Raw genomic sequence first — 24480 nt, 5'->3', positions numbered from 1 at the left:
CTTGACCACAGACATGTTACATGCTGCATTTGAAATGATTGACACACTTACTACTTTATATTACAGGAATTCCCCAAGATATTAACAAATACGTTCAAAGGAAACTGTTTTCACCTTTGCATCGTTAAATGATGGGTTAAATTGTTTATGGATTTCAAGTTGTGTGAACTCTCCATGGAGGAAGTGGAGAGGAAGAAGCAGCCAGACAGCTTCACTCTGACTGTATCAGCCTCATTTTTACTGCACTGGAGCGAAGACAAAAAGTGAATCTTTGTAGAATTCAAATGCAATCATGTCTTTCGGCGTCTCTAGAGCTGATGTAAGTATATGTTTCATGTGGTTTCACTATCCAGGCAAAGGACACATTAAAATAGGAAACCAAAACCTCACAAGAGGAAAAAAAAAAAGGTTTTTACAAGTCATAATGGACTTTTTCTTTCAAAATGCATAATGTGGCGTTTATTTAAGTGAAACATAGCTGTTCAGCAAAGACTCAGGTACACTACTACACATCTTTAACACTGTATAACTGAAAAACAATAGGAAAAATACAACTAAAAGTAAAACATGTCCAAACATATTATACTGCTATTCTTTAAAAGGGCAAAGAGTTGAGGTTGTTTTGTTGTTTGTTTTTTTTTAAATAGGAAAACATGCGCTACGTTTATTGCCAAGAATGTGCATTTAAAAGAGATATTTTCAAACAGTGGCACTCACACACGCGACTGTTTTTATTGGAAAACTTAAGCTTCAGTTGTAAGACTTTGGGGGTTTTAAGAAGCCTGCCAGTGAAAGGCCTATCCAAGGAGCAAGTATGAAGCCTGGAGGTTGAGAGGTAGTGTTGATGTTCATATAGCTTACAGAACAGGTTCCTAATGTGAACAGGCTGGCGGAATCAGAGACTGGCCCTTCTCAGGTGTCAGCCTCTATTAGCACTGGAGAAAGTGGGAGATCAAGGTCTGACAGAGGCACACCACACACACATATACAAATATATCTGGTGGGGGGGGATCAACTATGCTTATAACCCAGGTTAATGTGCCTTTTTGGCAAGGTCATATATGAAGCCAACCCCACTTTGAACCTGGTGTCAGGAATGTGTGTGTGTGTGTTGTGTTGTTTTTATTCCAAATCCACTTGATTTCTTGAGCTGACTTTTTACGCTTGACTCTTGATGGCAGCGAGTCTGTGTCAGACACAGGTGGCAATGACTCCGATTACACAGGGCTCATGTGTATGTGTGGATGTCTGTGTTTGTAAGTGCCAATAATTATTTGAGGAAAATCTGTAGAATCCCACTGTTACAAAAAAGCCTCATTCCAACTAAAGGCCAGTGACATGCACCTCAGATGCCATCTGACTCAAATTAGAGTGGTTCTGGTCAGGTTCGGAGGGGTACACGCTTGTATACAGTAACTGACAACATTTCTACAAAATCATAGCTTGATGGGAGCCAGGGACAGGGGAGAGTAATGGTTCCAATTTGTTCTAGCTAATCTATCACCTGCTGCTTCTCTGCGGAGGGCTTGGATGAGCTCTCATCTCCAAGTGGTAGCAGTTACCTCTGGACTTGTTCACTGACCCTGTTCCAGACTGGAACTGAGTAAGAAAGATGAGAATGAAGTGTGTATGTTTTCGTGTGTTTGCACTGGTCAATCAGTGAATCCTGCTCATGTTGGAAAAAACAAACCCAGCCTGGCCTCATGCATGTGTTTGCTGGACAAGCCTTGAACCCCTCATGGCTCTGGATAATAAAAAAGATCTGGCCTCCTGTCTGTATCTGCATTAGCAGTAGATATGTTATGTGTGTGTGATGAGCAGTTGCTATGGTCAGTGCTGAAACACCATCCACTTTACAGTACTGTACACATGTTAAAAATGTTTCCCACTCAGCATCCTTGGGAGGGCAAGTTTGATTGGTCTTGCAGAGCAAATGCTGCTGAAATTGTCAGCACATTGCTGTAAACACACAACAAGACATGGCCTCATGGCTCATGTCTGCTCTCTGTTTGCACCTCAAAGAAATAAATCAAATATGAAGCACAGCCAGACTTTATACATACACATCGCAGCACGAACAGACAGTGAGCGATCATCTCAGTAAATCAGTAAATAACATGTAACAAATAAAAATATCTATTATACTTTTTCTTCCTAAATTTTTTTTGTCCCTTCTGTTTTCATCCTTGCCCTTTTTCTTTAATATTCAAAACAGGCAAATCCATGTTGACTCCACTCGGCAGAGGAATCAAACCGTGTCTCTCTAGCTCAGGATTGAACTTTTTATACTTTTTATTTTATATTTCTGCTGAAAGTGAAGCCTCATTTAAGTCTCATTAAAGTTTCACGCTTGAAAGTGATTCCCGTTTATCTCCATGAAACTGTGTAAACAATAGCAATTTAGTATATTCCATCACAGTGAGCATCACTGTACCGATTCCTCCTGAGCTTTGTAATTTCTTCCTTTCCCTCTTAATCTCAGAGGGGGGAAATTATTCCCTACAGGCAGTTTTCAAACTAAACAACAACAACACAAGACAGTTGCATGTGTGTATGTGTCACTGTGTGTGTGTGGGTGATGGGGGACCAGTAGCATGTGTGGTCAGTCCTACATATTTCCACCACAGCCTGACCTGGGGCAACCTCACACTGTGTCTGGGTTCTGTGTGTGAGTCATTTGGGGAGGGGGAGAGTGGGAGGAGGACTATGTATTGTGTGTGTGTGTATTGGGTGTGTATTCCGTGAACATGTGGGGAGAATGAATGAGTGTGATTATAAGGGAAGTTATCATACAGACAGGGGTAGCTCTGCTCTTTACGAGTTCAAGGGAAACACCTGACTGTAATTGCATCTGTACTTGAACTGCATACCAGGATCAGATGTGACAACAACGTGACTCAAATTATCCTTGGAGACATGACAGGTACTGATTCTTCTGATTAATAAATGATATGATGTTACAAAATCAACATTAAATTCTAACAAATAAATAAACTGAGTGGAAAAAAAAACATTTTTGAATATCAGGAAATAGTAGATCCAGTGCTGTTTGGAGATCAGAGGTCAGTAGAACCTCATTATATTGATGGACGGCCTCCTTCCCTTATCTTACCAATATGTACTATATGTTAACAACAAATACCAATCAGAGATATGCCATATAAAATAAAAACCTGACTTAAATTCAGTTGTGAAGCATGTCTCATAGAAAGATTGTGCTTGCCACTGTCCTCTGGAATGACGAGTAGATTGACATTGCTGTGAGGTGTGAGGTTGAATTGTGTGATTGCTGCGTTGTACAAAGAGCTGGGTTGTGTTGCGTGATTAGACAAGGACAGAGCAGCTGAGGGCTCTCTGCTGACAACAGGGAAGCATGCAGGCGAGGGGGTTACTCGTGTCCAGCCTGGAGCTCTTACGTGTATACATTTGCAATATGTGTTCATGATTGGATGCATGTGGAGGGAAAAATGGACTTTATGTCAGAGTATATCCGTTGTTGAGTGTCGGTGTATATGCCTCTGCAACATCTGGCCTGCTAGATTCAGGGAGCTGAACTCTGAAGGATGTCTTGTACCTACACACTCCACGAAACCTCATATGAATAAGAAGATTGTGTATTCTCATTGCAGCCCACTCACACTTTTATTCATTGCAGATCTGTTTGGGTAAAATGTCAGCCACTCCTGTAGGTCACTAACCTTAGCTTAAAGCTACTCATATGGATATGATATCAGTCTAAAAATAGAAAACCCCACCCTGTGAAAGGAAAAATCCTCGGGAACATGGTGTTACACACACACACACACGTAAATCAACAAAGGCTGTTGAAAGTGACTAATATTAGCCATATCATTGGCCTCCTAAAGAAAACATTTCTTATGCCATTAAAATGCCTTTAATGATTACAAAGTAAAAAGAAGAAGAAAACCTTCGTGTTTGCCTATGGTGTGTGTTTGTCCAATGTGTGAACTCTACCCTTGCTCTTTCACAGCAGTGAACACAGCAGTACCCTCTGAAGTATGATTTAATGAGAAGCAAATGCTCTGTGTTGTAAACGGGCATGTTAGCATGAGTGTACAGAAGTTGCATGAAACACTGGGGTGTGGGTGTGCGTGTGTTTGAGCGTCACCTGGCCCGTTGAGGAAATCTTTGATCTGGAGGCAAAGCAGAGGGGGAGGAATGCCCGTTTTACTGTCTACCTCTCCTGCTACTGTCTGCAGCCAAAGCACATTGTAGTCAAGAGATTCTGGCAGAGTCTTTCCTGGGTCTAGAAAACATTTGACAAATGAAGAGATTCAAACAAAAAGGAACAAACACAGAGCAAGCAAATATGCTGATATATCTCATGTTAATTTTCATTCAAGAGAATAAGGTACATACCTAGACACTTGTAGTCAGATGTTACTCCCCTTAAGGCCACATCAAATACAGACAACTCCATCCTCTGCTTGCGATGGTGGCAGCTGAGCAGAGCAGATGGTTGCATCACCTGGAGATAAAGGAGGGGTTCCAACACCTGGTCCCCGGCCCCTCTTCTCCCCGGCTGCCTCACTATGGTCACACCCAGTGCTTGGCGAGCTGAGGAGCGACTGGGGGTTGGGAGTCCATTCAGGGAGAGCAGGCTACCTCTCAGTAGCGGGGAAGCTGGCTGGGATGTGTTGCTGTTAAAGATGTCCTCAGCTGTCAGGCCAGCGAGGGAATCCTGTGCAGCTGGAGCAGATTCTGGGGTTGAAGAGGCAGGGGCTGGAGAAGACTCAGGCAGGGTTTCAGGCTGGTTGAGGGCACCTTTTCCCACCTGATGCAATGAAGATGCAACAGTGATAATGAGCCAAACCTTACCTTGCACAAAACCTTGTTTTGTATAGATTCACTAAGATAAAGGAAACATTATTAGGGACCCTTGGACCACTGTAACCTGCCAGTATTATAAAGATCCTTTATAAGTATTTAAAGTTTTATATTCAAGCTGAGGGGGAAGTCTTTTTTTTTTTTAAATGGAATAAAATGTCAGTATTTCAGAGTTCAGATTGTATGAAAACACCCTCAGTCCTCAGGCCACATTATGTAACTGTAATTTATGACATTGATTGGAAAATTCCAAGGTGCATTTGGAGACGTGAAAGTTTTGCTCTCATGAATGACACGGATTGCTACTGTTTATGGAATGAAATATTTTAACACATGTGAGAGCTTCTATGTGAACATCTTTTTTAGTTTACCTTATCCCCAGCCTCCTTCTCCAGTGTGCAGGAGATGTCAGAAGATGATGAAAGGGTCTTTGAGGAACTGGAGCAGGCATAGGTCATGACAGACAGCCTGCTAGCAGTGAGAAAAATGTCGAAAGGGATGAAGTTGAGGTTCTTGGTGATAGTGGACTTGTAGGAGGGCCGAGCAATGCAGTGGTGGCTGGCTCCACTCTGCTGCTCTATTTGAACGATGCGGATGCGAGCGCTGTCGCTGCCAAAGCCGCTGTCCTGCCCAGTTCCACTGTGACGTGACGAGGAGTCAACACCCGTTGCTCGGTCACGACTACCATGCTTCTGCTCATGTCGCCGCACCTGTTCACAGAAACAACAAAAGGTGAGGATATGTTCACTGGGGCATTGGAGTCAGCAGTGCTTTGCTTGCTGTCTATAGAGACAGAGTTAAGTTTCCATGCTAGTAAGCTTAAGATGTTAATCAATGACAACAAGTGAAAAAGTAGGCAGAATATGGCTAATATATGTGACAATTATTCATACTCATCAATAAGATAATTTGTGTGTTTACAAAACACATGTGAACATATGCGCACACGTGCACAAAGACCTGCTACCTGTGTGACTAAAGAAAAGCAACATCTCGAAGACAAACATAGGAATTCAATTTGCATTAAAACAAACTGCTTTGTCTCAAATCAAACCAATATGTTTTGTCTGGATTACAGAAGGGGGTAAGGAGTATAAAATGAAAATGGATGAAAGCATTTCTTCCTCTTCTTTGAGAGGAAAAATGTTTCTAGTTTGGATTTAGGCTTTACAAGAGGACAAACCAAATAACTTGTTTGATTGAGACCATGGACAAATTGACCAAAGAAGGAGAGCATCACATAACCGCAGAGACATTAAAGGCATGCTCTGGGACTTTTTCTGTGGTCTAAAAATCATTTTGCACTTCTTGCAATATTGGAAACGTCTTTACAAAAGGGCCTCACCCCAGCAAATCGAATTGTTTCATCCACTGACTGTGGTATTGTGTATAAAGCAGCTGAGATTTTATGCTTGGCTCCAACTAACAGATATCAGGAGACTTCCAGCCATTGTGGCAATAAAAGGCTTTTAGGGACAGATGCTATAAATCAATGTGAGTGGGTTGCTTAGTTTCAACTATCAAAATAGAACTCTTTAATCGGCTACTGAAGCACGCCATTGTCGAAACTATAAAGAAGCTGCCACTGATTCCCATGGGACTGGAAACAGACATTTAAATTGCTAATATTCATTGCTGTGTGTTTATGTAGAACTGACACATTTGCACAAAATGATAAACAGAAGCTTTTAATTTCCAAAAAGTTTCCCAATACATGGGAATTATTTTGTCAATGCTAAGAAACAGCCACTTCAAAACAACACCACAAAAGTAGTGAAGGAGGGAGAGGACGCAAGATTAAAAGAAGAAGAAGAGGAAGAAAAAGCAGAGGAGGAAGAAGTCATGTGTTGACATGAAAAAAGATTCTGTTTATCCAACTGCTGCTTCAATGAAATGAGCAGTCATATAATTGCTCCATCATGCTTGATAAGTCTATCATAAAAAAACACGTTAGTACATCATCGTTGTCATTATCCTTTTCCAATACCTATTACAAGATTGTTGCCCTACTATTATGGGCTTTACCCCATGTTTCTTGTCTGTCTTAAAGGATTCAATGTCAGTTCCAATTAGCTACTGCTGCCTTTGGAAACACAATTATGATAAATGAAAAGATTAAAAATCACACAGAGAGTTTTCAAAAGAACAGAGGTGTGTACCATCATATCCCACCCTTGTCTTCCCCAACATGCACATGGTAGCTATTATAACATGTTCTCTCAGATGCCCCCTCTCTCTCTCTACATCGTGCAGCCCGCCCTCTCCATGAGAATTTTAAATGTATATTATTGCAGTGGTGGAGATAGTGTTTCAAGACCTCCAGGCAAATACTAAACCCACTGGCAGGACATTAGACAGAATACTTGACTTATTAGATATTTCCTATTCTAAACAGTGTCATCAAAGGCTAAGAACAAGAGCCATATAAAACATCGCGGCATGCCCGCCCGCCCGCCTGTTCTGTTCGGCCTGGCTCATGTGTGGGGCTTCTATAGAATTGCCTCCTAATGAGGACAGGATGTGTGCACTCCTTTTCTGTAGAAATGTAAGATTTTCCAAGCAATGGGGAGGGGAGAGAAGGCAGAAAAGGGCTTGGACCTGTCTCCATGTGTGTTGTGTTAAGCGGGTAAAACTTGTATTGAGGTAAGGAGGTATTTCAAAAAGGTACTTGGCAAAGGAAAAATGTCCACTCTGAGGAGCGCCCCACGTTGAAAGGGACAAATAAGCTGCACAGCAGCTGGGAAAGGGCAAGCGCCAGAAGAAACTGCCAGATACTCTTGAAGCTTCTCTGTCCCTCTTCCCAAGCTTAGGCTGTACACATGCATTTACAATTACAGCAAATACCCGGTCTTCTTTTTAACCACCACTACTAAGAGAGTGCCCCCTAAGCAAATTCTTGTTCTATATATAGATGTGCTTACAAGTGGAATAAGGGATAATGGGGAGCACAAATGGGGGTATAGAGGAAAAGAGACAATGAAAAAGCATACCCAAGTGCACAGTTCTTATAGTTTAAATCAACACATGCAATCAATACATTCATGGACACATAAACACACATGAAGTCAGTTGGATTCCCAGGGTTTGATCTCGGCTAGAGTTTTAAAGCACACAACTGCATCATTCCCTGTGTTCCTGGACTTAGTTAAAACTCCACTGTGCTTACACTTTGAATAAGAGAATAAGAATATACAGGGAAAAAAAAAAACCATAAACCTATGGCTCCATGGTCTATACAGTCTGCTTTAACCTTTTGCCAATTTATTCACTGACAGAGGGCAATAAATTTAGAATACAAACATTTACTCCAACTACAGGCATAGTCCCAGCAGAAATCCCCCTTTTCCTACCATTACTTTCTATTATATTATATAATGGTTGCACTGAAGCGCTGTTTCCAGATCCCAATGCAATCTGTCTCTGGACTTAGTAGATTGTGATCATGAACGTGCGACTACACACACACACAGACACACAAAACCCCCCTGCCCCAGTCGGCCAGTCATGAAGTCATCCCCTCAGAGTCTCTAGGCAGAAAATTCTGGAAAATGGAGGATAATCCCCAAAGTGTAAAACCATGCAGCTCCCAAGTGCCAATCATATCAGAGCGCATCTGTATGACTTCTGACCCCTATTTCTGTCAGTGTTACTCAGAACTGCTTGGCGAGAGGAAGCTAATATGTGGAAGCAAATGTCACATCATCCAAATGCCACCCGTTTACAGTGCTGGCTAGCTAGTTGAATATGACAACATAGCTTTTACATCTGAATACCACATATGCAGCTGATTGTTTCCAGATGAATGAAAAGTAGGTTGCAATTCAGGTTTAGTTATCAGGAAACATGAACATTTGAATGTTTTAAGATGGTAGGGAAATCCATGGTAGTCGGTAGAGAGGACTATAATAAACACAAAGTAGCAAAGGTGACTATTATTCCTTTCAAAAGAGTCCATTTAGAAAACCACATATCCCCAGTGAACCTTGAATGCTGCTAAATCATATAATTAACATTTCCAGTCTGCCAGGTTTAGGAGCACAAAATAGATCAAATAATATAAATTAAAAGGACTAGTCACTATGTTGAAGGTAGCGCAGAATAAGAACCTTACAACATATGTGTGCTGCTCACTTGGTATGTCAATAAAGAAGAAAATAATCATTTGCATGACAAAATACAAATTAGCATAGAAAAAAATCATCGGAGAAACAGATGCAGACTCAGAATAAATAATATAATGATATAATAAACTGGTGGAAGGAAAAGTTGGCTGTGTGACATACGGTATATTTACTAATTGTGAGAAATGGGTCAAGGCAGAAATAAACTAGACTTACTATGACTGTTAAAGTTTGCTGACTTGACAGGATTAGAGAATTAAAGAGTTGTTCAAAGAAACTGATGCATGTGGGGACAGAGTTGTCACTGAGAGCCAGAAACAAATTACAGACAGAATTTTTAACTTTGTTATATTTTCTTCTGAATAGAAAAGCTAAGCACATGTAGTACATTTCTATCTCTGGGTGTCAACTCATAAAATGTCCCCCTCGTGGGAAAAATATATGCTTGTTTTCTGCTTGAAGAGATAATATGACAGTTTCAATAGAGAGAAATCAAACTGCAGTTATTAGCATTACATGAAAGCAGTGGCAGTGAAGTAAGCTGCACCTTCTGCACATTTCCGAAGTTCTCTCTAGAATTCCCATTGAAAAATATGGTAGGTCAGATTACTCAATATATTTGACAGAACTATTCAGTTGAGCTTCTCGCTTGCAGGATGCCTGAATGGACTTCTGTATCTTAACAACATCAAGGTTGGCAGATTAGGCCTCCACTGTGCTACCCATTATTGTTTACCAGAACCAAACAGCTGATAACAGGCCTCTGTGCCTTTGTGCTGATGGAGGAAAACCTCAATGCAGCAATACCTCATGTTAAGCAAAAAAAAACAAAACAAAAAAAACCCAATAATAATAACCAAACAGCCACATAAAGGCCACAATTTATTCTCTCATTCGGTTGTAGAGAACAGAGGGGGGAAGACATTCATAATACAAAGTCACTGCTCTTTGTATGCCACAACAGCGGTCACAAAAAGGGACATCAAAGGCAGCCATTTAATACTTGCAACTTTGTTTCAATAACAAAGGCAACCTGCGATGCACTTCAGATGAACCACAACAAAGACGCAATGGCAGGTCGTGACCTGCGCTTGCAAATGGATGTCAAGTGCTTCAGAGTGACTGTCAACTGTATTTTAAACACAGTGTACTCTGGGTGCCAAGTGGGGCCATTTTAACAGACTCCTTCCATGCAATACTACTGGTTGGTTGGTTTACTGCTTCTGGGTGTTTCTCAAATAAGCATAAGAGGCAATATCCAAAATATCTTGACCTCTCTGGGCCCCCAAACATCTCTCCCTTGTGCCCTCCTCCTCCTATTTGTGATTTGGACAGGATAAGAGAAATAACAATGTGAGAATATGTTGCCTAACATGTCAGAAATTTTTATTCCCCTGATGCCACATGACATACGGTGGGAAAGCAAACATCCCGGTGACAATAATAATTTATGCATGTTTACATTCCTAAAGCATTGGGTCAGTTTGAATCCTTTCCTTTCCGGAAACACTTAATGAAGAAGAGAAGAGAGGAGAAGACTGAGAATGACATGGCTGGTGTGAATAGAGGAACGCCTGTAAAACACCTCAAAAAAACAAAGAACAGAAGAACAAACAAGATCATGAATGCAGAGATGATGATCTTCCGTTTTCGGCTGCTTTATGGTTTGGAAAAGCCCTGGCTCAAACACAAAGATGCAAAATGATAAAGGCTGGAGAATGAAAAGAAAAATTGTAAAAAGAGTGAGTTAATGTTGTCCATATGGGGAACTACAGGATTCCGCTCAACAAAAACCTGGCTCTGGAAGACGTGGAGGCCAAAGACTTTATAATTGATTGAACTTCAAACCTGTTTTCCCGTACGCCTGCACACGACATTAGTTTACTTACAAATATTTTGGCACAACGAAAATGCAGATTGCCTTTGCTTAGTAGAACAGAATTGTATCCAGAGCTCTGACATTTAGCAGGCTGTAGTGTTGTGCTCAACACATTGCATTTGACACAGAGACCTTCCCAGTACGACTCTATAGGCCCTTGGAGAGCCGTGCCAAACCCACTATGCCCCACTCCTAATCTCTGGCAATCAAGAATGATTTAAAAGTTATGAGAGACACCACCCTTTCAGCTCAATGGGAGATGTATTGCATCAGTTGTCGTCAACAGATCCACCAATCTAGACCAAAACCCTGATTCTGATCCATCGGTTAAATCCAGCAGTTCAGTTAGGGGGGTCACAGTGAGGACACATAGGAATTACCCCTTATCACTAGAAAAACACTGGCTGTTTGTATAAGCAGGATGCAATGTAGTTGTATTACTCATTGAAGGAAGTGTTTAAAAATGCCAGAAGACAATTCCTAGATTAATACCATGACCGTGTTAGTGAAAACAAACACAGGGGAAAAGTGTCCTGACCACCATGATGTAACTATTCAGAAATGATACACAGACTTACACTTCTCGACCGACATAATCTTTTGGCTGGACGAGGATGCCGCTGAATGGACTTTCTCACCAAATACTTCCATCATTAATGATAAACAAGATATTGGCCATATGGTAAATAAAGCAGGGTGAAAAGATAAATAACACTTTATAAAAAAAAAGTTAACTTCAGACGGCAAACTTGGAAGAATATGATGATAAAGATGTCCTATCATACATAACTGGACACCTGCAACCTGATTAAATTAAGATGAAAGCCAGATGGTGAAATTAAAAGACACTCAAGAAAAAAAGTGAATGAGAGACAGGAGCAGCCTGGGGTCTGTCTTTATTACAGTGATCCTGGCTTCCACAGCAGCAGAGTCATCATCAAACTTTATCCAATCTTCTTTCTTTCCAAGTGTATGTGACAAAGAACAACTGGCTTTCATTAACTGACACTACCTCTACTCTGTTCTGAGATTTGTGTGGAGGTGATTTTCTAATCTGATAGTCAGGATTCAGTGTTTACTCATGCCAAGTGTGAGGTGGGCTTGATTTTGAACAATGACATCCATAAAGTGTTGGTGTGGAAAAGTCTGTGTATTCTGATACTGGTTATGCTTCAGAGGAACATTTGTATCTGCACCATGACTTTGTGTCTTTGATTAAAAACATGAATGAACTAAATCGATGTGATTTCTTTTAACTTGAATCACTGGTTTTAATTAAAACATAGGGATGAGCTGATTCAATATTGGTCAAAATACCCTATCAGAAAAACATAACATAAAACACTAAATATCACGCAAGGGCATCACTAAGCACAAGCTATAGGGGGAGACTTGAGCCATCAACATCAAGTAAACATACTATGAATGAGGGGATGTGCATGCCTGCCATGCTGCAATGATCATGTGAGATATGTGGAGTTATTTTGAGAAAAAAGAAGAAAAAAGCGAAACAGATGGGTATCATTTTGTAAAAAGTCTGTTTCAGGGAGATATCATATCGGTAGATACTCAAGGCTGTGATATCGGTATCAGTATCAGACATAAAAAAGTGGTTTTGTGCCATGGCTAACTAAAAGCAAACTTGCTTGAGAGTTTTGGCAACATCGCAACTCACAAACATGCTCACAGTGAAAACACATATTATGGCAAAAGGGCTGCGCATCAGCATAATCATCATGTTTCTGCCTGTCCCTCAACATCACTCATCCAAGCTTTCAACTTAACATCATTAGCTTTGGCATAATGCTTCGAAAAAACAAACAACAAAAGAGACTTCAAACTGCATTGTCTTCAGCATGGACTCGGCAGTTCACCAAAGCAGACGTCTGAGAGACTTCAAAAAGCTGCAGAGATGCATTTCATTAGGTCATGGAGAGTCTTCTGAAAGCGCCTGCGCTGCCTGGCGGCCATGTCTGTTTTCTCTGCTTTAGTAACAAGGTCATGGGGAAACAGCAACAGCAGGGTAAACAATGGTGACCTGAGGTGAGATGAGGCTGTTTGGAGGAGGACAGGGTGGGAGGTGCAGGGTTGGGAGGTGCATGGTTGAGATGTGCAGATGAACCCCAGGTGGTCTAAGTAAGGATTGTGAGTGATGTTGCTGTGATCAGCCCACACTCCAGGGAGCCTGTGCGCATGCGCACACGCACACACTCGTGTTGTGTGGCTCAAAAAAGATATCCTTGGAGGCATACCAGCCTGTGTAGGCATGAACACATAAACAACTGTGAGCATGTGCACACTCACCACTAAGAGAACATGTGCACACACAAATGTGCAAAAGATTGCACACAAATTCAGAGAGCAGTGTGGAGACAAGAACAATCCTGGCTTGGTGTGTCTATTTAGAGAGGTGAAATTAGAAGAGGAGGACTGAAGTAATCTTCCTTTAATTTCTGTCTGGATGTGTTCCCAGTACTGAGTGAAACAAAGGCCCTCATTTGCTGTACGTTCAATTCTCAAAGGAGAATGATGTAAGACCCCCTGTCCTCTCATCTGGGCTAACAGGGAGGGCCTTGATAAGGGGACACAGAGGACAAGGGGGAAGGATAAATCAATGCAAAAAGCAGAATTCAATCCTGTAACATTGTCCACAAGAACCTGTGCATGGACAAAAACTGTCCAAGAAGACAAGATTGTGGGAGATGGAACAATTTCAGGTGTGTAAAAAAGTTATGGCTGGAGTACTAGAATTTCAAAATACTGAAATTTAAACAAGAATTTACTTTAAAAACAGAACTAATTTAGTGTTGGAATATGTCAAGTGTCCTCGAGTGATCTTTTATATCAACACCTGCACTATTAGAGTGGCTCCAAACTGACAAACTGTAGAAAATCAAACCCATTCCTTAACCATCCAAAACATCTGCGTTATGTTTTTGAATTGGATATCATATGGATACATGCTACCTGTCTGGTTTTAGGGCCAGTTACGAGCACCAATCTGTTCATAGATAGCTTTAGTTTTTCAAACACTCACTTAAAAACACGTCATAGTCAGTTCTAATCGTCATTTGATTGATCTCTTGATTATTTCAAATAAAATATTTTGGTTTATAAAATACTGATCACAACATTCAGAGTGCAAACTTTGCTCTGTTGTTTGATGAATATATCAAAATAGCTGATAATAATACAGAACTTCTGTTGAGTTCTGAATATAGGATTAGTTTTGCACTTAATTAAATCTCAGTGGCTCCAATTGAGATGGCATGTGGAAACTTACAATGTTTATTATTTTTTATTTTATTTTTAATGAGAGCAGAAACTCAGGAGAAAATCATTTAGAGGGAAAAGTATAGCTACTGTTCACTGGCATCGTCACACGGGTACAGTACATGCAGGCCTTTACTAATGCACATGCACACTTTTACTACACTATCCAAGTTTAAGAGCGAAAACCCAATACTCTACATCACCTGTTATTCTAGGTGGGCGCTTGCTTATACAGGTGTAAGGTGTAGTAAAATAAATCAGTTTCCTCTTTTCACCTCTTCAGACAAACATTCTGGGCTTTTTAACTGAACCAGCCTACTATGGTGTGTATACATAAGTGACTGTACAAGCTGGCCTGGTGTGACCTGCTTTTACTAGTCCCTGGAGTGTGTGACCTTGTTTCCTTTGCAGGCAGAGAGAGAGGGAGAGAGAGAGAGAGAGAGGGAGGGAAGAAGCGAGCACTCCTGACTCCTCACCTGAGTCGACACCCGATCCCAGGGTTCATGTTGGGGGCCTCCTCCCTCTCCTCAAAGGCGCCGTTTGTTTCACGTCTCTAATAGAATTCCAACCTTTGTGATTTTATCTGGAGTTTTCACGCCAATTTTGCCAAAACTGATTGAGGACAGAGCAAATTCAGCTGCTACTGATCTCAAATAGACAGAGTTTCCAAGGGGCCACTTTAAGAATGTGCCACGGTTATGCTTTGAGGAGAAACCTGGTTGTGGTGCAGCGAATAAACGTTGGGAAGGTGAGTTGTTATGACTGGCTGTCAATTAGCAATTGATTCACACAGGAGGGTCAGTGAGACATGAACAGAAAAAGAAAGAAAAAAAAAAGATACGGTTTCATAACAAAAGAAGGGCAGTGAGATGAACATTGGCTATGAAAATATGTATGTTTAAGATAAGCTGAGACAACAACGCTTACTTAACCAATGTGAGGCAGCCAAAATGGAAAAGGAGATGTCTACGCAAGGAGCCTTATTTATTATTACTCTTAACAGCAACAGGGCAAATGAAAATACTGCTCCACAGGATGGAAAGAGGTCAGGGTGAAAGGGATCTGGCCCTTAGAGAGGGTTAATAGCCAGGCCGACTGGTTAAGAGCTGACCCTTCTGGAATGTCAGCTCCCTCATTTATGGACAAATACTTTACACAGAGCCAGAAATCAAAGCAAACCCCAAATTCAGAATTTCTCTTTCTCACTGTGTCACGTCTCATCTCTTCACATTTCTCCACTGCTTTACCCTTTTGCATTCTGTCAATTGTCCATCCTTTCACAAGCTGTCTCTCGAGTCTGTCTGCCCTTTTCACTCTCATCTAATGTCTCCCTATTTCTGTTGGCCAGCAGAGTGCATAAGTGCTCCTCTGACACCTCACTGTCCTGAAAAGATCAGAAGTCAAGAGAGAAACTTCAGTTCTCAAAGCTCAACGACTATAAAACAATATAAAACACTCATCACAAAGAGGAGCGGCCTTGGAAAGGGTTTTCTTTAAATATACTGTAAAATGTTGAGGATTTTTGCCTTAACTGAGCCAAGCTTGTCAAAAACACTGAGGCTTAGATAAGCTATTTTATGTGCTACAGCATTCTGGCTGAAGCGTCTACACAAATGAGAGCTATATTGTAATACGAAAGAGCAGAACAGGTCAGTAAGCTCCCACAATGTTAACAATTAGTAGCATTTGGATGACAGACTGAGGTGGAGAAGTTTGTATTATTATTTTATTTAGCAGTAATCCAGAAGGGTTAAGCCAGGGCCATATGTGGCCTCTTTACTGACAGTATTGCTTTTTTTTTTTTTTATCTGCTAAGCTGTGGTTTCTCATCATTTTCTGTTAAAGATAGCTTTAAAACACAGCAAACAAGAACACTTAAAAAAAAAGCCTTTACTGTCCAAACACATTAAACTGCAGCTCATTGTGGTTGTGTGAATGTTATACACAAAAAAGACATGCATCAGTAAAACACTGCCTCCGCCCCACTAATAACTTAAAAACTGCCGTCCAAACCCACTTACAAACCAAATCAGCTACTGACCAGATTTGTTGTGCCTACTGTAAATTCACTTCTCACAGTAGATCATCTTGGCTAGCACTCACCCGCTAAGTCTAAATGTTGTGTTACACCAGCTTTGCATGAGCGTGCACCCTGTGTGCCTCCTTAGAGCAGGACAAAGAGCAGTCAAAGATATATTAGTGCAATTATATCATAACCCACACGCTGTCAAACTATATCTGTCTCCAGGGGAGGAAGCCTCTCCACTGTATACATTACTGGTCAGCTCTGGATGAATCAAAACTTTTCCAACCAGGAGTTTTGTCAAAAACAGATAAATGAAAGAAGACAAAGAAAGGAGTGAATGATGAGATGGATGAAAGCAACATATGCAGTGCGTTGAGAAGAAAAGAAAAAGTGGCTTCAGACAGCGTTTCACGTTACCAGATAATGTCAACTGGTGTTACTGGTGATGCAAAAAGGAAAGAAATTCAAGGTAAGAAAACTAGATACAAGGCAGGTGAGGGTGAGTGTTCTTTAACCGTTTGTGTTTACTAAAAACTTTAATTCAGAGTTTCCTGTGATGCCAGATACTTTATCACGGACCTGGGTACAAACTCAGTGTGTGTTTGTGTGTGCACTGGCATCGTGAGTGTGTGCATGAGAGTTGGAGGAAGTCTAAAGCCCTGTTTCCCATGCGTGTAATCATCCCAGGATGAGGTGGAGGATGAAGCAGAGCGGGACTTCCCCTGCAACCAGAGGGTATTTTCCTCTCACACTGTGGTACTAGCACATGGCTGACCCGAGCTGCCTCTGTGTGTGTGTGTGTGTGTGTGTGTGTGTGTGTGTGTAAGGACAGAGGGAGAGAGAGAAAGAGATGAGGAAAACATTTAAAAAAAAAAATCTCTCTTCCTGCTCCTTACCAGTTTACTAAAATACTGTGGGAGCTTGTCATTATGGCAACTGAATAACAAGCAGATATTGGTGCCAACAATAAAAACTTTCACTGTAAATCTACATGAAGAGACGGCTGGCACTGAGCTGGTAAATAAGAGAATGATATATTTGTAGAGGAAGAAGTGTTTAGTGATTAGAGAGATGAGAGCCAGGCAATGAGAAGCTGCTTTTAATCCGTAATTTCTTTTTCACTCTTTCTGAAGAACAAATAACGTCATAGCAGATCTGAGACACAGCATGCAAACGCACAACCAGGCACTCGCGTCAGCTGTTCAGTCATAAAGCAGTATTACAGGGCTGGCTCTCAAATAAAGGACTGCAGACTGTTACCATGCGGGGAATGTGGGGACAACGTGTATGCATGTGAAAGTGTGTGTGGACATGTGTGTAAGCGCGTATACACACTGTGTTGCCAGGTGACAGTGCCATTGAAAGAACAGTGACTCCAAGAAGCTGCTCTATCATCTATTCATAACTCCCAGACTGAGGGACCTCCTGCTGCTGAAAGCTGCCTGATCTCAAACCCTGCTTCACCTTATCACCATTAACACCGACCAAAACCTACAGAAATCAAGTCAGACTTTGACAGACTGTGGCTAATGCTGTGATAAACATCCTAATAATGCAATGATTTAGAGAGCAACAAATCAGCTCATGGACTGCTCAGAAATCATTTACTTTGCATCTCAGTCATGCATTCAGTGGAAACGTGCATATAAACTGTGGACAACTGGCTACAATGAATAATAACAGAATGTAATGGATTGTGGGAAAACAACAATGGAGTGCTGTATATATACTATATGGCAGGGTCATGAATGTGTGTGTGTGACTACGGATTCCTCATAAAGTACAGCTCAGTGACTAGAAATGACTGAAATCACACACATCTTGCACACATTGCCCACGCGCCTGGCTTGCCTCACCACTGCCAGGGAACCCAAAAGTCCCTACAAAACAAATTCATTAACCCAGACAATAAAACACAGCTGTGAGGGGCAATGAAATCTGCACAGAATCTGTTCAAGGCCCGCAGAATGTTCTCAAAATCTCTAGGAAAAAAAGTTTAGAAAAGAGAAGAAAAGATTTGGAATTAAGAGAGAGTGAGCAAGGGGCATGGTTTAATTTTTAAACTTTAACTGGGGACAGTGCTGAGTGTGAGAGCTGAGATACTTTATTGAAGCACAACAACAAAAACAATTCCTCTGCACCAGATGGTTAAGATCCGGGACCTGTTTTAAATTGAATCCTTTGAACAGGGTGTATAAAGGAAGTACAAACAAAACTGTCAAATGCTATAAGTATAAGAAAAAACAAACAAAAACAGACACATGTTTCGCATCCAGATCGTAAGACTGTGGGAACTGTCTATGGAAATACATCTGAACATTAGGATTATCATTTGCAACCTGTCCCTACCTCAAACTCAAACTCAGCAAACATACTGTACTACTTGAAGGCAATGTGTCAAATGTGTTAGCAGGGGGTACAACCGGCTGCTGGCAAGACAGACAGTGAGGCAAGCTGCCCGCAGGAGCTGTGTCTAACCATCTAACCACTCAATGCTGTAGTTAAAATCACCACTAGAGGGCTCTGCAGCTTGAAGAATAAGCTTCTGCAGAGCAGAATGCACTAGACCCAATCATGTCTAACTCACACTGACCTCACTACTGCCGGACAGATGCAGTCGCCAAGAGACTTACGACACTGGGATAGATAGAGGTACACACAGTTATACACAGAGCCTAAAAATTCAAAAGCCAAGCCACACTTATTCTGCATAACCTCTGTGCTGTGCAGCTGTGCCGAGGTGAGGACACATACTGGCTGACCTCAGCATTAATGATTCTGTTACACTCTCTTATGGCACTACTATAAAACTGAATGGACATGGTATAATGCACCTGAAACTAATATGAAATAATAAAAGTTAAAAAGTGAAACAAGAGCGTTCCCACCAACTGTGGCCAGCTCTACCACCAACTGTGGATGGATGATAAGATCTGAGGTCATTCCACTTTCATTTAATCTCACTGAAGCGTCAACATGGTGGTGAGATGCAGATATGTTTAGCAAAAAAATTCATAATACCTATTCCCTGTGAGACAAGGCTGAAGTCCAGAGTGACTGTCACAGTGCCTTTGAGCAATACCCTTCACCCTCCACACAGAACTGCATTATGTGAACTACCTTTTGCTTGGAAGAATGGAAAAGTGCACTCTCTACAAAAAACAACTCAGTCCAATCGGTATGATCTTTCTTAAATGGAGTAAAAACCCGTTTTAAAAACACCATTGCCAGTGGACCTCCCAGAATAACTGATGAAGTTTCTCATCCTGCCTTAAACCTGGATGAACCCTCTGCAGCCGTTAGCTGCACCTCAACAGAATCAAGCCATGAATCATTACAAGTCAGGGTGAGGGCTCAGAGATCGCTGAAAATCAAGACCAGATGCACCACAGCCACCTCCTTAAGACTGACTTTATAAATGAATGAATAAAAGAAATCATCAAACTATCAGAACATATAGGTCTCCATGACTTTAGAAGTGTACAAGTTCTAAAGTTTCTGTAGAGAATTTTAAGTTTGATTTCAAAGTGAGAGCTAAGCAACTTATGCTGTGGCTTTAGAAAAAAAAAGGAACAGGCTGTTTTTACCAGACTCTCAGTCTTTGTGTTTGAGGTGCAAATTGCTGTCTTTAATTGCAAACTAGAAAAGGAAATTTAAGCTTTCACTGAGGTGAACTTCTTTTTTTTGCAGGGCCAGTTGAGGCCCAGAGGCCACTGTTTGCCTGCCACTGCTTCACGGGATCTGAGTCATCTGATGTGGCCATTATACGTCAGTGCACACATGCTTCAGTGAAGAATCCCAAGCAGAGATAACAGTAAATTCACCAGTAACTCTCTTAATTTCACTCCATTCACCCTCCTCTCCTCTCCTCTCCTTCTGTCCCCTTCACTCCTCTATGACGCCTATCCTCACCACAGATGGTAAATATTTTTATATTGTGTTCCATTAGAAAGCTTTATTAAGTGATGAGACGGAGCAAATGGCGCCTGTCCCTGTAAACAATATAGGAAAGGTCCTGAAAGCTGCAGCTGAGCACAGAGCAGTAAACTAAGGCTACATTAGCTCTGAGTGAGTAAATATTTAAATGTTACATTCACCCCAAAATAGTCAGGGGCCATAGTTAGGGGCAGTGTTTACAGAACAGAGTCCTGGTGGATTTTTGGGCAAAAATTCAACAAGCGATTATTCAAATTATTCATATCAGTACGGCGGTTCTAGGTGGTTTTAGGGCCAAGAAGTGGACTCACGTGCTGGACTGTTTCTTCTTCATGTTTATGTATAACTACTTTGATGCAAAGGAAGCAAAAAGTTTGTTTTATAACACACGTCATACTACACATGTTCTTTTATTTATTTACTGCAGTATTTACCTCAGCACTTTTCTCGGTTGTATCCATCCCCACCATGTTGTCTTTCAGAAGCTGCTGTAAGAGCTTCACCTGGCCAACGCTGAGGTAGAAGTCTAGGCTGCTGGTCACGTTCACCTCCAGAGAGTGACCACACACCACCACCTCCTAGAGAGATGAAGGAGATAGTGCAGGGAGAGATGGAAAAGAGAGGGGGGTGGAGGAAGCAAGAAAAGCATTCAGTGACACATCAGGATTTTGTTTTTGAACTCATGCACCGCTTACTTTTTACTTGTATGCATTTAATTAGTCTATTTACTTTCTAACTCTCTTGCTACGTTTAACTCAGTTGTTCCATTCTTTCTCTTTTCCTTCTGTGTAGATCATCACTGACATCAAAATATAACAAAAACATTCAAATTTGTTATAGGAATATGTTAGGGCAGGGCGTTTGACATTTAATAAATAATTACGTTTCAGGCTGATATTTGAATAGTGGTTGAGGTTAGGCATTAACTAGTTATGGTTTAGGTTAAACCATAATAATGCTATGTTTAGGCTGTCCGGATGAACAGAAGTAAACGCAGTGTCCTGAGAAGAATAGCTACACAGACCTGTGTGTGTGGGTACGTGTGTTAGTGCAAACTATGGATTAGCTGTTATGCATTGTCAAGGGGCACTTTAGCGTGGTCGGACAAAGCATCAAAGAGGCAGGAAGTCTCCGACAGCTGTGCCAGAAAACATCAGCTGTACAAGCAGAAAGGTTTGAACTCTGCAGGTCAAAAGCCTCTGTTACATGGCAAACTGGCTGAGGGATTCCTAATGAGAAAGTTACTGTATGCTCAGAACCAAAACATATTTACTTCTGACATCCAATCGATGTCTAGTTTCATATGAGTGATGGATTATTATTTAATGATTGCAATCACAACCAGCAGGTTATGGTCGAAGGGTTGAACATTTCAGTGCAAGTAGTTTATAGAGATTTCTATAAAACACATGAAGGAAATATTCAACCTTTGAGAGAGAATTTCTAAAATCCTTCTCATGTGGAACATTAATTTTGCAACAGTGCATTAAATTATCTTGGACAATTTGAAGACAATGAAATGTAGGATAAAAAGCTGTGCTGATACTGACCTCTGTCTGTCCGCTGTCGGGAGAGAGGTTCTTGCTGAAGATGATGGCTGGGGCTGCCGTCACTCGAACAGAAAATTCGGTCAGGATTGGTGTCAGGATAGCCCGGCGCTCCTGGTGCCTCTTAATACTGTCAGAGAAAGATAAACGGTTGAATTGTTAATTGTTTCTTCTCCAGTTTGATTTGAACACTAGTATGATGACGTTCATTTTCTTAAAAATCAAATAAATACTAAAGGACTAGTTCTTCAACATCTGGAGAACATTATACAAACAACAAAGATTATGCAGGTCTTGAAGCCATTTTTGTTCAAAAAGTTATTAAATGTGTCATTACATTTTAATTTTAAAGTCTATAATCTTCATGTTGCACTCAATGTAGCATTACACTATAAAACTCTGCAACTATAAACGACCCATTTTTATTTACTAATACGCAGTTTTGATTACTGGTTGTAAAATCTTTCTAAGACGTTTCCCTCTGTCAAAGAATGACAAGTCAACACAGTACAGACAAAACCACAAAATGCTCACAACTGAGCAATTGTTATGCCCTTAGCTGACAAGCAGATATTTAAAACTTGTTCTGGCTTTTCAAATTCAAAGCTGTAAAATGACAAGCTGAACTCAAATTAAGACATTGTTTGCAACATTTCTTGTATTTTTTTGTTTTGTTTTTTGAATTTCTGGTCTATCACATCTTAGGTGCATGCTTGAACAGGGTTTAGAGCGAGTGAGACGTTATTTGACAACTTTCATTTGGGAACACCCCTAAATTGTAAACATAAGATCACACTGAAACCTTCTCACATCAACTTTCTCCATTTCACTAATGTTCATTCCCACAATCAGGTCATATTTGTGGGAACATTTGTTAGCAGTAAAACAAATATACAAGTGGGCTTTATAAGGTGGTGTTAATTGCCACATCTGCTGCTATTAAAACAATCAAGGGGTACAGCTTCCAATATTTATAGTTGGCTACGATTATAAAAAAGCCCTGTTTCTAGGTGGCCTAAAGTACAGTACTTAACCAGAGCCAATATCATATTCACTTCTGCTACACAAATGTGCATTACCAATGCCCTTAAGGGATTATTTTCTGACACATTTCTTTACGTAGAGTGCTTGAAGGAGGCCTAATTCTGAGGTTAAATGATCTGTGAGGCCAATTGGTGTTGGCTAATCTCTCCTCAGACATGAAGTGAAACAACAAGTGTCTTGTTGCAGCGGACAGGTGCTATCATTCACCAGCAAGGCTCAGAGGTGTGAGTCTCGGTTTACCAGTAACATGGGGGCCTCTGACTAGGCCGCAGAACTCTGTGTGCCTGTGTGCATGCACCTTTGAACGGGCGTGGAACAAAAAAAAAAAACAGAAGATGGAAAGAATGATTTCTCTTTCATGTAAAGCTACAGTGTGTGCAGTGAGTGGAAATATCAGGGGCGCAGATAAAGAAGAGAGAGGCTGCACCACGTAGCTGACCGGAGAAAAGATGAGAGAGTTCACAGCTCCCTGACACAGGGTCTTTCCTCACCGGCAACTACACACTGTGACGAGGACAGATCCTGTCAGTGGATCCACGATGCAGGAATTTCCTCGCAAAACCTCAGGAAGCCAACTGAGGCCACTGCAGATCCGCAACTACTGGAAATGATCCCAAAAAACTGCAGCGTGAACATGCCTCAAATTCAAAGCTGGGCCAAGGGGGGTGGGGGCGGATAGGAGGTATCAATGTAGGGAATGAGGGAAAGGTGCGAACTTTGGAAGTGGTGCATGTCAAAACTAATTGCAACCAAGGTGGTGTATTTCTGCTGGTGATTGCAACCGACAAGTAAAGCTGTGAACTTGACTCGGCTTTCCTCCGTGTGTTGGAACATTCTAAATCACATATTCATTTGTGACTAGGTTGGTGGTGACTGAGGCTGGGGTATAGAGTGCAGCATACAGTACTACAGCGAAGCACATTTTCCAACAGGGCCTCCAGTGCTGTTCATGGCACAGAGAGTCAATGACAGTCACATTCAATTAGTTTTTGTAAGCTAAAACTAAGCTTTGGGGATAAAATCACAAACCTCACCAACAGATAATTTACTTGCTGAAAGGTGTGGATAAATATCATTATTTGGATATAAAGTGATTAATTGATTGTGTCTAAAGACATATTTCTGATATTATATAATGAATCACTATACATAGTCCACAACAAGTCTCATTTAAAGTGACCTTTCCAGTATAATATTGTATTGACCATTTGAGTACCTGTGGAAGTCATCCTAAAATCACATTCTAAACAGATATTAAAATCTATTAATGAAGGGTTGGTTCTTCTGAAAAGCAATTCAGAATGTTCTGAAGCCGTGAGTGTGACCTTACGGCCTTGGCACTAGGCCTGGGCGGCCATGTTCTCAACGACAGAGATAAACTGACAGCAAAAAAGAAATGATGAAAGAGGTTTAAAGCCGCAGTAGCCCTTAAGTCATACATGCTTGTCAGACTTGCTGGACAGCAGGAAGAGCTTAGAACCAACCTAAGGTCCATGTGAGCTACTTAGAAAGGCCATTTAACAACAGACATGGGCTGCCATTGTTGGAGAAGGTCAAGACAAGTGAAGACCAGATTATCAAAACTACTCCTTTGTCTTCGTCATTTTAAAAGATCTAATTATGAAAACTTTGATTTAAGAAAGCATTTCCTATTTTCTCTCAACTTCTGAAGCACTTGTAAATGTAAATTGTGTTCCATTTTTTTTAATGTAGTGTACAATCACTTCAACACTTTAATATTTGCATGATCCAAAGGAGGCAAACCAACTTGCATTTTTTTGGTTACTTTGTTTGTCTTTACTAAAA

The 24480-nt window shown here is 41.0% G+C and overlaps 1 protein-coding gene across 4 annotated transcripts in view; it reads right to left on the bottom strand.

Annotated features, from left to right (window-relative positions):
* The window catches only part of LOC131471017 (intermembrane lipid transfer protein VPS13B-like), a 309917-nt gene that overhangs the window by 94442 nt on the left and 190995 nt on the right, over positions 1–24480 (bottom strand). For all 4 annotated transcript variants that reach the window (XM_058647216.1, XM_058647213.1, XM_058647215.1 and 1 more), the window contains exons 33-37: positions 21634–21760; positions 20518–20661; positions 5220–5558; positions 4381–4795; positions 4130–4267 (exon numbers count right to left, since the gene is read on the bottom strand). In XM_058647216.1, the coding sequence (XP_058503199.1) occupies positions 4130–4267; positions 4381–4795; positions 5220–5558; positions 20518–20661; positions 21634–21760 (1163 nt within the window). The remainder of the gene's footprint in view (positions 1–4129; positions 4268–4380; positions 4796–5219; positions 5559–20517; positions 20662–21633; positions 21761–24480) is intronic.

The sequence above is a fragment of the Solea solea genome, chromosome 13, assembly GCF_958295425.1.
Source record: "Solea solea chromosome 13, fSolSol10.1, whole genome shotgun sequence".
Lineage (NCBI taxonomy): Eukaryota > Metazoa > Chordata > Actinopteri > Pleuronectiformes > Soleidae > Solea > Solea solea.
Note: the sequence above shows the minus strand (reverse complement) of the source record. Positions and strands in the feature narration are given on the sequence as shown.